This window comes from Oncorhynchus mykiss, chromosome 26 (assembly GCF_013265735.2).
Source record: "Oncorhynchus mykiss isolate Arlee chromosome 26, USDA_OmykA_1.1, whole genome shotgun sequence".
Taxonomy (NCBI): Eukaryota; Metazoa; Chordata; class Actinopteri; order Salmoniformes; family Salmonidae; genus Oncorhynchus; species Oncorhynchus mykiss.
The window spans coordinates 5,249,020-5,263,297 of record NC_048590.1 but is presented as its reverse complement, the minus strand read 5'-3'; the positions used below and the strand labels follow the sequence as shown (position 1 = coordinate 5,263,297).

General features: G+C 50.9%; 1 protein-coding gene across 2 annotated transcripts in view; it reads left to right on the top strand.

Moving 5' to 3' along the window:
• LOC118944412 (corticosteroid 11-beta-dehydrogenase isozyme 2-like) overlaps positions 1 to 14,019 on the top strand; it is a 52,372-nt gene extending 38,353 nt beyond the window's left edge. The window contains exons 4-6 of one of the 2 annotated variants that reach the window (XR_005039675.1): positions 7,937 to 8,074; positions 11,574 to 12,069; positions 12,136 to 14,019. Coding sequence is in view for 1 of the 2 variants with exons in the window: in XM_036963437.1 (XP_036819332.1) it covers positions 7,937 to 8,074; positions 11,574 to 11,965 (530 nt within the window). In the remaining variant the exon portion in view is untranslated. The remainder of the gene's footprint in view (positions 1 to 7,936; positions 8,075 to 11,573; positions 12,070 to 12,135) is intronic. The other variant, XM_036963437.1, reaches the window with a different exon arrangement.
• Positions 14,020 to 14,278: the final 259 nt, after the last annotated feature.

The window sequence follows — 14,278 nt, the reverse complement described above, 5'->3', positions numbered from 1 at the left end:
TTCCACAACGTTCAGGGGCGTAAACCAGTTGTGAGTGGACCATGGTGCAGCGTTCAGGGGCGTAAACCAGTTGTGAGTGGACCATGGTGCAGCGTTCAGGGGCGTAAACCAGTTGTGAGTGGACCATGGTGCAGCGTTCAGGAGAGTAAACCAGTTGTGAGTGGACCATGGTGCAGCGTTCAGGGGCGTAAACCAGTTGTGAGTGGACCATGGTGCAGCGTTCAGGGGAGTAAACCAGTTGTGAGTGGACCATGGTGCAGCGTTCAGGGGAGTAAACCAGTTGTGAGTGGACCATGGTGCAGCGTTCAGGGGCGTAAACCAGTTGTGATTGGACCATGGTGCAGCGTTCAGGGGAGTAAACCAGTTGTGAGTGGACCATGGTGCAGCGTTCAGGGGAGTAAACCAGTTGTGAGTGGACCATGGTGCAGCGTTCAGGGGAGTAAACCAGTTGTGAGTGGACCATGGTGCAGCGTTCAGGGGCGTAAACCAGTTGTGAGTGGACCATGGTGCAGCGTTCAGGGGCGTAAACCAGTTGTGAGTGGACCATGGTGCAGCGTTCAGGAGAGTAAACCAGTTGTGAGTGGACCATGGTGCAGCGTTCAGGGGCGTAAACCAGTTGTGAGTGGACCATGGTGCAGCGTTCAGGGGAGTAAACCAGTTGTGAGTGGACCAAGGTGCAGCGTTCAGGGGCGTAAACCAGTTGTGAGTGGACCATGGTGCAGCGTTCAGGAGAGTAAACCAGTTGTGAGTGGACCATGGTGCAGCGTTCAGGGGCGTAAACCAGTTGTGAGTGGACCATGGTGCAGCGTTCAGGGGCGTAAACCAGTTGTGAGTGGACCATGGTGCAGCGTTCAGGGGCGTAAACCAGTTGTGAGTGGACCATGGTGCAGCGTTCAGGGGCGTAAACCAGTTGTGAGTGGACCATGGTGCAGCGTTCAGGGGAGTAAACCAGTTGTGAGTGGACCATGGTGCAGCGTTCAGGGGAGTAAACCAGTTGTGAGTGGACCATGGTGCAGCGTTCAGGGGAGTAAACCAGTTGTGAGTGGACCATGGTGCAGCGTTCAGGGGAGTAAACCAGTTGTGAGTGGACCATGGTGCAGCGTTCAGGGGCGTAAACCAGTTGTGAGTGGACCATGGTGCAGCGTTCAGGGGCGTAAACCAGTTGTGAGTGGACCATGGTGCAGCGTTCAGGGGCGTAAACCAGTTGTGAGTGGACCATGGTGCAGCGTGATGGGTGTACATTTTCCTTCCTTTATTAAATGATCACCGAACTAAAACAACAAAATACCAAACTAAACGCGAAGCTAAATAATAGTGCTAACAAGATCCTGTCCTGTAGGGCAGGGCTCTCCAACCCTGTTCCTGGAGAGTATCCCTACACCAGGGCTCTCCAACCCTGTTCCTGGAGAGTATCCCTACACCAGGGCTCTCCAACCCTGTTCCTGGAGAGATACTGTCCTGTAGGGCAGGGCTCTCCAACCCTGTTCCTGGAGAGATACTGTCCTGTAGGGCAGGGCTCTCCAACTCTGTTCCTGGAGAGATACTGTCTTGTAGGGCAGGGCTCTCCAACCCTGTTCCCGGAGAGATACTGTCCCGTAGGGCAGGGCTCTCCAACCCTGTTCCTGGAGAGATACTGTCCTGTAGGGCAGGGCTCTCCAACTCTGTTCCTGGAGAGATTATGTCCTGTAGGGCAGGGCTCTCCAACCCTGTTCCTGGAGAGATACTGTCCCGTAGGGCAGGGCTCTCCAACCCTGTTCCTGGAGAGATACTGTCCTGTAGGGCAGGGCTCTCCAACTCTGTTCCTGGAGAGATACTGTCCTGTAGGGCAGGGCTCTCCAATGCTATTCCTGGAGAGATACTGTCCTGTAGGGCAGGGCTCTCCAACTCTGTTCCTGGAGAGATCCTGTCCTGTAGAACAGGGCTCTCCAACTCTGTTCCTGGAGAGATACTGTCCTGTAGGGCAGGGCTCTCCAACCCTGTTCCTGGAGAGATACTGTCCTGTAGGGCAGGGCCCTCCAACCCTGTTCCTGGAGAGATACTGTCCTGTAGGGCAGGGCTCTCCAACCCTGTTCCTGGAGAGATACTATCCTGTAGGGCAGGGCTCTCCAACCCTGTTCCTGGAGAGATACTGTCCCGTAGGGCAGGGCTCTCCAACCCTGTTCCTGGAGAGATACTGTCCTGTAGGGCAGGGCTCTCCAACTCTGTTCCTGGAGAGATTATGTCCTGTAGGGCAGGGCTCTCCAACCCTGTTCCTGGAGAGATACTGTCCCGTAGGGCAGGGCTCTCCAACCCTGTTCCTGGAGAGATACTGTCCTGTAGGGCAGGGCTCTCCAACTCTGTTCCTGGAGAGATACTGTCCTGTAGGGCAGGGCTCTCCAATGCTATTCCTGGAGAGATACTGTCCTGTAGGGCAGGGCTCTCCAACCCTGTTCCTGGAGAGATACTGTCCTGAAGGGCAGGGCTCTCCATCTCTGTTCCTGGAGAGATCCTGTCCTGTAGAACAGGGCTCTCCAACTCTGTTCCTGGAGAGATACTGTCCTGTAGGGCAGGGCTCTCCAACCCTGTTCCTGGAGAGATACTGTCCTGTAGGGCAGGGCCCTCCAACCCTGTTCCTGGAGAGATACTGTCCTGTAGGACAGGGCTCTCCAACCCTGTTCCTGGAGAGATCCTGTCCTGTAGGGCAGGGCTCTCCAACTCTGTTCCTGGAGAGATACTGTCCTGTAGGGCAGGGCTCTCCAACCCTGTTCCTGGAGAGATACTGTCCTGTAGGGCAGGGCTCTCCAACTCTGTTCCTGGAGAGATACTGTCCTGTAGGGCAGGGCTCTCCAATGCTATTCCTGGAGAGATACTGTCCTGTAGGGCAGGGCTCTCCAACTCTGTTCCTGGAGAGATCCTGTCCTGTAGAACAGGGCTCTCCAACTCTGTTCCTGGAGAGATACTGTCCTGTAGGGCAGGGCTCTCCAACCCTGTTCCTGGAGAGATACTGTCCTGTAGGGCAGGGCCCTCCAACCCTGTTCCTGGAGAGATACTGTCCTGTAGGGCAGGGCTCTCCAACCCTGTTCCTGGAGAGATACTATCCTGTAGGGCAGGGCTCTCCAACCCTGTTCCTGGAGAGATACTGTCCCGTAGGGCAGGGCTCTCCAACCCTGTTCCTGGAGAGATACTGTCCTGTAGGGCAGGGCTCTCCAACTCTGTTCCTGGAGAGATTATGTCCTGTAGGGCAGGGCTCTCCAACCCTGTTCCTGGAGAGATACTGTCCCGTAGGGCAGGGCTCTCCAACCCTGTTCCTGGAGAGATACTGTCCTGTAGGGCAGGGCTCTCCAACTCTGTTCCTGGAGAGATACTGTCCTGTAGGGCAGGGCTCTCCAATGCTATTCCTGGAGAGATACTGTCCTGTAGGGCAGGGCTCTCCAACCCTGTTCCTGGAGAGATACTGTCCTGAAGGGCAGGGCTCTCCATCTCTGTTCCTGGAGAGATCCTGTCCTGTAGAACAGGGCTCTCCAACTCTGTTCCTGGAGAGATACTGTCCTGTAGGGCAGGGCTCTCCAACCCTGTTCCTGGAGAGATACTGTCCTGTAGGGCAGGGCCCTCCAACCCTGTTCCTGGAGAGATACTGTCCTGTAGGACAGGGCTCTCCAACCCTGTTCCTGGAGAGATCCTGTCCTGTAGGGCAGGGCTCTCCAACTCTGTTCCTGGAGAGATACTGTCCTGTAGGGCAGGGCTCTCCAACCCTGTTCCTGGAGAGATACTGTCCTGTAGGGCAGGGCTCTCCAACCCTGTTCCTGGAGAGATACTATCCTGTAGGGCAGGGCTCTCCAACCCTGTTCCTGGAGAGATACTATCCTGTAGGGCAGGGCTCTCCAACCCTGTTCCTGGAGAGATACTATCCTGCAGGGCAGGGCTCTCGACCCCAACTGCTACATGACATCACCCAAAAAGTCCTGTGATGCCACCAATCAGAGCTGTGTCAATAATACCATCCCAATAGCAACCAATCAGAGCTGTCTCAATAATACCATCCCTATGGCAACCAATCAGAGCTGTGTCAATAATACCATCCCAATAGCAACTAATCAGAGCTGTCTCAATACTACCATCCCTATAGCAACCAATCAGGGCTGTGTCAATAATACCATCCCAATAGCAACTAATCAGAGCTGTCTCAATACTACCATCCCTATAGCAACCAATCAGAGCTGTGTCAATAATACCATCCCAACAGCAACCAATCAGAGCTGTCTCAATACTACCATCCTTATACCAACCAATCAGAGCTGTTTCAATACTATCCTTTTCCTCCACCTCCACCTCCTCCTCCCCCTCTCCTTTTCTTCCACCTCCTCCACCTCCACCACCTCCACCTCCTCCTCCACCTCCTCCACCTCCCCCACCTCCACCTCCACCACCTCCACCACCTCCACCACCTCCACCTCCTCCACCACCTCCACCACCTCCACCTCCACCTCTTCTTCCACCTCCTCCACCTCCTCCACCTCCACCTCCTCCTCCTCCTCCACCTCCACCTCTTCTTCCACCTCCACCACCTCCTCCACCTCCTCCTCCACCTCCTCCACCACCTCCACCACCTCCACCTCCACCTCTTCTTCCACCTCCTCCACCTCCTCCACCTCCACCTCCTCCTCCTCCTCCTCCTCCTCCACCTCCACCTCCACTTCTTCCACCTCCACCTCCACCTCCTCCACCTCCTCCTCCTCCTCCTCCTCTACCTCCACTTCTTCCACCTCCTCCTCCACCTCCACTTCCTCCACCTCCTCCTCCACCACCTCCTCCTCCTCCACCTCCACTTCCTCCACCTCCTCCTCCACCTCCTCCTCCTCCTCCACTTCCTCCACCTCCACTTCCTCCACCACCTCCTCCTCCCTCACCTCCACTTCCTCCACCTCCACCTCCTCCACCACCTCCTCCTCCACCACCTCCTCCACCTCCTCCTCCTCCACCTCCTCCTCCTCCACCTCCACTTCCTCCACCTCCACTTATTCCACCTCCTCCTCCACCTCCACTTATTCCACCTCCTCCTCCACCACCTCCTCCTCCACCTCCACTTCCTCCAACTTCTCCTCCACCTCCTCCTCCACCTCCACTTCCTCCACTTCCTCCTCCACCACTTCCTCCTCCAACTCCACTTCCTCCACCTCCTCCTCCACCTCCACCTCCACTTCCTCCACCCCCTCCTTCTCCTCCTCCTCCTCCTCCACCTCCTCCACCTCCACTTCCTCCACCTCCACCTCCACTTCCTCCACTTCCTCCTCCACCACTTCCTCCTCCACCTCCACTTCCTCCACCTCCTCCTCCACCTCCACCTCCACTTCCTCCACCCCCTCCTTCTCCACCTCCTCCACCTCCACTTCCTCCACCTCCTCCTCCACCTCCACTTCTTCCACTTCCTCCTCCACCTCCACTTCCTCCACCTCCTCCTCCACCACCTCCTCCTCTACCTCCACTTCCACCACCTCCTCCTCCTCCACCTCCTCCACCTCCACTTCCTCCACCTCCTCCTCCACCTCCACTTCTTCCACCTCCTCCTCCACCTCCACTTCCTCCACCTCCTCCTCCCCCACCTCCTCCTCCACCTCCTCCACCTCCACTTCCTCCACCCCCTCCTCCACCTCCTCCACCACCTCCTCCTCCACCTCCTCCTCCTCCACCTCCTCCTCCACCTCCTCCTCCTCCTCCTGCTCCACCTCCTCCTTCTCCTTCTCCTCCACCTCCTCCTCCACCTCCTCCACCTCCTCCTCCATATGTATGAACCAGTGTTCTTTTCTTATCTTTACTGACGTCTTTTAATGTTGTCCATATAAAATAAGCATTAATCGAAGGGCAAAGTGCGTAACTTACATTTTATCAGTACTTTTAAGATAATAAAACGTGATATGACTCGAGGAAATAGTTAACATGTAGGATAAACACGTCCCTTCAACCCTCTGAAACAATTATCTATTCTCCACCTCCACTTCCTCCACCTCCACTTATTCCACCTCCTCCTCCACCTCCACTTATTCCACCTCCTCCTCCACCACCTCCTCCTCCACCTCCACTTCCTCCAACTTCTCCTCCACCTCCTCCTCCACCTCCACTTCCTCCACTTCCTCCTCCACCACTTCCTCCTCCACCTCCACTTCCTCCACCTCCTCCTCCACCTCCTCCTCCACCTCCACCTCCACTTCCTCCACCCCCTCCTTCTCCTCCTCCTCCTCCTCCACCTCCTCCACCTCCACTTCCTCCACCTCCTCCTCCAACTCCACTTCCTCCACTTCTCCTCCACCACTTCCTCCTCCACCTCCACTTCCTCCACCTCCACCTCCACCTCCACTTCCTCCACCCCCTCCTTCTCCACCTCCTCCACCTCCACTTCCTCCACCTCCTCCTCCACCTCCACTTCTTCCACTTCCTCCTCCACCTCCACTTCCTCCACCTCCTCCTCCACCACCTCCTCCTCTACCTCCACTTCCACCACCTCCTCCTCCTCCACCTCCTCCACCTCCACTTCCTCCACCTCCTCCTCCACCTCCACTTCTTCCACCTCCTCCTCCACCTCCACTTCCTCCACCTCCTCCTCCCCCACCTCCTCCTCCACCTCCTCCACCTCCACTTCCTCCACCCCCTCCTCCACCTCCTCCACCACCTCCTCCTCCACCTCCTCCTCCTCCACCTCCTCCTCCACCTCCTCCTCCTCCTCCTGCTCCACCTCCTCCTTCTCCTTCTCCTCCACCTCCTCCTCCACCTCCTCCACCTCCTCCTCCATATGTATGAACCAGTGTTCTTTTCTTATCTTTACTGACGTCTTTTAATGTTGTCCATATAAAATAAGCATTAATCGAAGGGCAAAGTGCGTAACTTACATTTTATCAGTACTTTTAAGATAATAAAACGTGATATGACTCGAGGAAATAGTTAACATGTAGGATAAACACGTCCCTTCAACCCTCTGAAACAATTATCTATTTAGATATATTAAATACTGACGTTGTGGTCCCTCTGTCTCTCTCTGTCTCTCTCTGTCTCTATCTGTCTCTGTCTCCCTCTGTCTCTCCCTGTCTCGCTCTGTCTCCCTCTCTCTGTCTCTTTCTTGCTCTCTCTCTGTCTCTCTCTCTCTCTGTCTCTCTGTATCTCTGTCTGTCTCTCTCTATATCTCTATCTGTCTCTCTCTGTCTCTCTGTCGCTCTCTCTCTGTCTCTCTCTCTCTGTCTCTCTATCTCTCTCTCTGTCTCTCTTTCTCTCTCTCTGTCTCTTTCTCTCTCTCTGTCTCTCTCTGTCTCTCTCTGTCTCTGTCTCCCTCTGTCTCTCCCTGTCTCGCTCTGTCTCCCTCTCTCTGTCTTTCTCTCTCTCTCTGTCTCTCTCTGTCTCTCTCTGTCTCTGTCTCCCTCTGTCTCTCCCTGTCTCGCTCTGTCTCCCTCTCTCTCACTTTCTCTCTCTCTCTCTGTCTCTCTCTCTCTATCTCTCTGTATCTCTCTCTGTATCTCTGTCTGTCTCTCTCTGTCTCTCTCTCTCTCTCTGTCTCTCTCTCTCTCTCTGTCTCTTTCTCTCTCTCTGTCTCTCTCTGTCTCTCTCTGTCTCTGTCTCCCTCTGTCTCTCCCTGTCTCGCTCTGTCTCCCTCTCTCTGTCTTTCTCTCTCTCTCTGTCTCTCTCTGTCTCTCTCTGTCTCTGTCTCTCTCTGTCTCTCCCTGTCTCGCTCTGTCTCCCTCTCTCTCTCTTTCTCTCTCTCTCTCTGTCTCTCTCTCTCTCTCTATCTCTCTGTATCTCTGTCTGTCTCTCTCTGTATCTCTGTCTGTCTCTCTCTCTCTCTCTATCTCTCTGTATCTCTGTCTGTCTCTCTCTGTATCTCTGTCTGTCTCTCTCTGTCTCTCTCTCTCTCTCTGTCTCTCTATCTCTCTGTCTATCTCTGTATCTCTCTCTCTCTCCCTCTGTGTCCCTCCAGGAGAGCAGCCGTTCCCCTGTCTAGCAGCGTACGGAGCCTCCAAGGCAGCTCTCAACCTGTTCATCAACACACTGCGCCACGAAATGGAACCCTGGGGGGTCAAAGTGTCCACCATACTGCCATCCTCATACAAGACAGGTGAGGGTCAGAGGTCAGAGGTTAGGGGTTAGGGTTATAGCTGGAACACTGTGGGATCAAAGTGTCCATCATACTACCGTCCTCATACAAGACAGGTAAGGGTTAAAGGTTAGAGGTCAGAAGTTAGGGGTCAGGGGTCAGGGTTCTTGCATCCACCATTCTACTCTTCTCATACTAGATAGGTGAGGGGAACCTGGGGGAGCAGGGGGAAGGGTTTGGGTGTAACACACAGTGGCAGGGGAATATGCAAAAGTTGTCACATCCAACACATGGGATGGGGACTAATGCCAGAGAGATGCTAGATGGGATGGGGACTAACGCCAGAGAGATGCTAGATGGGATGGGGACTAACGCCAGAGAGATGCTAGATGGGATGGGGACTAACGCCAGAGAGATGCTAGATGGGATGGGAACTAATGCCAGAGAGATGCTAGATGGGATGGGGACTAACGCCAGAGAGATGCTAGATGGGATGGGGACTAACGCCAGAGAGATGCTAGATGGGATGGGGACTAACGCCAGAGAGATGCTAGATGGGATGGGGACTAACGCCAGAGAGATGCTAGAGAGGATGGGGACTAACGCCAGAGAGATGCTAGATGGGATGGGGACTAATGCCAGAGAGATGCTAGATGGGATGGGGACTAACACCAGAGAGATGCTAGATGGGATGGGGACTAACGCCAGAGAGATGCTAGATGGGATGGGGACTAACGCCAGAGAGATGCTAGAGAGGATGGGGACTAACGCCAGAGAGATGCTAGACGGGATCGGGACTAACGCCAGAGAGATGCAGATGGGATGGGGACTAATGCCAGAGAGATGCTAGATGGGATGGGGACTAACGCCAGAGAGATGCTAGATGGGATGGGGACTAACGCCAGAGAGATGCTAGATGGGATGGGGACTAACGCCAGAGAGATGCTAGACGGGATGGGGACTAACGCCAGAGAGATGCTAGATGGGATGGGGACTAACGCCAGAGAGATGCTAGACAGGATGGGGACTAGAGGAGTGGAAACGAAGGGAGACGAGCGCTTTAAAAGATCTAGAATATGAACATGAAATAACGGCCCTTTTTGGGCAGTTAAGATTTGAAACATGCAGTTTGATTCCGCTGATGTTTGATCTTTATTTACTGTAGCTGTGTGTTGTCGTGGATACCGGCCTCTGATCTCATTCGTGTACATCTAGCTGTCTGGCAGCGGTTTCCTGAATACGGAGTGGTTCACACTCTGACCTCTAGAGTACTATGGAAACCAGAGACCTGTATATAGTCTGTGTAGATATATCTGGTGGTGTTAGACCCTGGGATAGATAGATATCTCTACAGAGCCACACAGACCTGTATATAGTCTGTGTAGATATATCTGGTGGTGTTAGACCCTGGGATAGATAGATATCTCTACAGAACAACACAGACCTGTATATAGTCTGTGTAGATATATCTGGTGGTGTTAGACCCTGGGATAGATAGATAGATATCTCTACAGAACAACACAGACCTGTATATAGTCTGTGTAGATATATCTGGTGGTATTAGACCCTGGGATAGATATCTCTACAGAACAACACAGACCTGTATATAGTCTGTGTAGATATATCTGGTGGTGTTAGACCCTGGGATAAATAGATAGATATCTCTACAGAGCCACACAGACCTGTATATAGTCTGTGTAGATATATCTGGTGGTATTAGACCCTGGGATAGATAGATATCTCTACAGAACAACACAGACCTGTATATAGTCTGTGTAGATATATCTGGTGGTGTTAGACCCTGGGATAGATAGATAGATATCTCTACAGAGCCACACAGACCTGTATATAGTCTGTGTAGATATATCTGGTGGTATTAGACCCTGGGATAGATAGATATCTCTACAGGGCCACACAGACCTGTATATAGTCTGTGTAGATATATCTGGTGGTGTTAGACCCTGGGATAGATAGATATCTCTACAGAACAACACAGACCTGTATATAGTCTGTGTAGATATATCTGGTGGTATTAGACCCTGGGATAGATATATATCTCTACAGAGCCACACAGGAAGTGCAGCTGTCACATGTGATGTTGATTGGTTGTAACACTGTAAATCTTTATTTATACACTCATTATGCCGATTACCATTTGTGAACCAAGACAAACATTTGTTTTTACATGTTACAAACATCATGTCATGCTAATAGCAGCAACGATGATGTAATAGTGTGTAATTTACATCCCGTTTATTGTAGAGTGACCACATGGTGTACCTCAATCTGTCTCTTCTGATTGGCTCGCCATGTGTGGAACTAGATGAGCACCTTATTAGCATGTTATTAGCACCTTATTAGCATGTTATTAGCATGTTATTAGCATGTTATTAGCACCTTATTAGCATGTTATTGGCACATTATTAGCATGTTATTAGCACCGTATTAGCATGTTATTAGCACCTTATTTGTGTCTTATTAGCATGTTATTAGCACCATATTAGCCATTCATTAGCACCTTATTAGCACCTTATTAGCATGTTATTAGCGCCTTATTAGCATGTTATTAGCACCTTATTTGCGTCTCATTAGCATGTTATTAGCACCGTATTAGCATGTTATTAGCACCTTATTAGCATGTTATTAGCACCGTATTCGCATGTTATTAGCACCTTATTAGCATGTTATTAGCACCTTATTAGCATGTTATTAGCGCCTTATTAGCATGTTATTAGCACCTTATTAGAGGCAAATATGATGTATTGCTCTTACCTACGTATTAAATCATGCTCTAAATTTAAACTAACTCAGTCCTTTATATATTCTGATCCCAGGTCAGTCCATTAACCAGGAGTACTGGAATAAGATAGAGAACCTACGGTGTAAAGGAAACTCCCTGTTAACTCAAACCCTCTATATCCTCTGATCCCAGGTCAGTCCATTAACCAGGAGTACTGGAATAAGGTAGAGAACCTACTGTGTAAAGGAAACTCCCTGTTAACTCAAACCCTCTATATCCTCTGATCCCAGGTCAGTCCATTAACCAGGAGTACTGGAATAAGGTAGAGAACCTACGGTGTAAAGGAAACTCCCTGTTAACTCAAACCCTCTATATCCTCTGATCCCAGGTCAGTCCATTAACCAGGAGTACTGGAATAAGGTAGAGAACCTACGGTGTAAAGGAAACTCCCTGTTAACTCAAACCCTCTATATCCTCTGATCCCAGGTCAGTCCATTAACCAGGAGTACTGGAATAAGGTAGAGAACCTACGGTGTAAAGGAAACTCCCTGTTAACTCAAACCCTCTATATCCTCTGATCCCAGGTCAGTCCATTAACCAGGAGTACTGGAATAAGATAGAGAACCTACGGTGTAAAGGAAACTCCCTGTTAACTCAAACCCTCTATATCCTCTGATCCCAGGTCAGTCCATTAACCAGGAGTACTGGAATAAGATAGAGAACCTACGGTGTAAAGGAAACTCCCTGTTAACTCAAACCCTCTATATCCTCTGATCCCAGGTCAGTCCGGTAACCAGGAGTACTGGGAGAATCAGTACAAGAGCCTGATCCACAACCTGTCCACAGGCCTGCTGGAGGAGTACGGGGAAGACTACACGCACGAGACCAAGGAGCTCTTCCAACACTTCGCCCAGTCGGCTAACGAGGACCTGTCACCAGTCATCAACACCATCAGCGAGGCGCTGCTCTCCCCCAGGCCCCTGGTCCGATACTACGCTGGGCCCGGCGTGGGCCTCATGAACTTCGTTTATAGTTATTTCCCTCTGAGTCTCTCAGACAAGTTCCTCCAGAGACTATTTGTCCAGAAGAAGATCATCCCACGAGCGCTGAGGAAAGAGAACAACAACAACAACAACAACATCAACAACAACGTGGAGAAGATAAAGAAGTAAAACAATGAGATGTGTGTTTGTTTTTTTAAGGTAAAAAAAAAAAGTGGAAGCTGTAGGACCCACTTACGTCAGGTACAACACGCACATCGTGTTGTTGTCTATTTTTGTTTGAATATTGTGGTTTTTGCGTTGGTGTTCATATTGAAGGGCTCATTATATTGGTGTTCACATTGAAGGGCTCATTATATTGGTGTTCATATTGAAGGGCTCATTATATTGGTGTTCATATTGAAGGGCTCATTATATTGGTGTTCATATTGAAGGGCTCATTATATTGGTGTTCACATTGAAGGGCTCATTATATTGGTGTTCATATTGAAGGGCTCATTATATTGGTGTTCATATTGAAGGGCTCATTATATTGGTGTTCATATTGAAGGGCTCATTATATTGGTGTTCACATTGAAGGACTCATTATATTGGTGTTCATATTGAAGGGCTCATTATATTGGTGTTCATATTGAAGGGCTCATTATATTGGTGTTCATATTGAAGGGCTCATTATATTGGTGTTCACATTGAAGGGCTCATTATATTGGTGTTCATATTGAAGGGCTCATTATATTGGTGTTCATATTGAAGGGCTCATTATATTGGTGTTCATATTGAAGGGCTCATTATATTGGTGTTCACATTGAAGGGCTCATTATATTGGTGTTCACATTGAAGAGCTCATTATATTGGTGTTCATATTGAAGGGCTCATTATATGGGTGTTCACATTGAAGGGCTCATTATATTGGTGTTCATATTGAAGGGCTCATTATATTGGTGTTCACATTGAAGGGCTCAATATATTGGTGTTCACATTGAAGGGGTCATTGAAGATGAGTATTTGAGTGGCTTTCCCTCCCGGTAGACGGCAGACACCAACATAGCTGGCACCAACACGGCAGACACCAACACAGCTGGCACCAACACGTCTGGCACCAACATGTCTGGCACCAACACGTCTGGCACCAACACGGCAGACACCAACACAGCTGGCACCAACACGTCCGTCACCAACACGTCTGGCACCAACACGTCTGGCACCAACACGGCAGACACCAACACAGCTGGCACCAACACGTCCGTCACCAACACGTCTGGCACCAACACGTCTGGCACCAACATGATGGCACCAACACGATGGCACCAACACGTCTGGCACCAACACGGCTGGCACCAACACGATGGCACCAACACGTCTGGCACCAACACGATGGCACCAACACGTCTGGCACTAACACGATGGCACCAACACGATGGCACCAACACGGCTGGCAGCAACACGGCCGGCACCAACACGGCTGGCGCCAACACAATGGCACCAACACGATGGCACCAACACGATGGCACCAACACGATGGCACCAACACGTCTGGCACCAACATGGCTGGCACCAACACGGTGGCACCAACACGATGGCACCAACACGATGGCACCAACACGGCTGGCACCAACACGGCTGGCACCAACACGATGGCACCAACACGGCTGGCACCAACATGAATGGCACCAACACGGCTGGCACCAACACGGCTGGCACCAACACGGCTGGCACCAACACGGCAGACACCAACACGGCTGGCACCAACACGAATGGCACCAACACGGTTGGCACCAACACGGCTGGCACCAACATGGCTGGCACCAACACGATGGCACCAACACGATGGCACCAACACGATGGCACCAACACGGCTGGCACCAACACGGCTGGCACCAACACGACTGGCACCACAGAGCTCTGTAAATACACCATTCTGTCACATCCCCATGGAGCACCTGAATTCAATTATAAAAAAACATTTCAATTGCAGCCTGGTATATTTGCTGATGTTATTTTTAATTCGAACATTTCGTCGTTGTTCATTTCTTTGTGTTGTATTTTTCACTCCACTGAATGTTCTTCTTCAATCAGAGTAGCTATGCCAGTTTCATTTCATGAATCACTGAAAACTGTGAATTTTACTATAACAAATATTCTTACAAATATTGTTAAATTTTTTTATTTTTTTCACTCATTTGTTCACCTAACTTTGGTAATATTAAAAGTTGACTTTTTAAAAATCTTTTTGTTATCTCTTGCCTCAGCAATCAGAGGAGAGAGGAGAAGAGAGGGCATGGGAGAGAGGAGAAAGAGATGGGAGAGGGAGGAGAGAGAGATGGGAGAAGAGAGAGGAGAGGAGAGGAGAGGGGAGAGGGAGGAGAGGAGAGGAGAGGAGAGGAGAGAGGGAGGATAGGAGAGGAGAGGAGAGGAGAGGAGAGGAGAGGAGAGGAGAGGAGAGGAGAGAGGAGAGAGGGAGGATAGGAGAGGATAGGAGAGGAG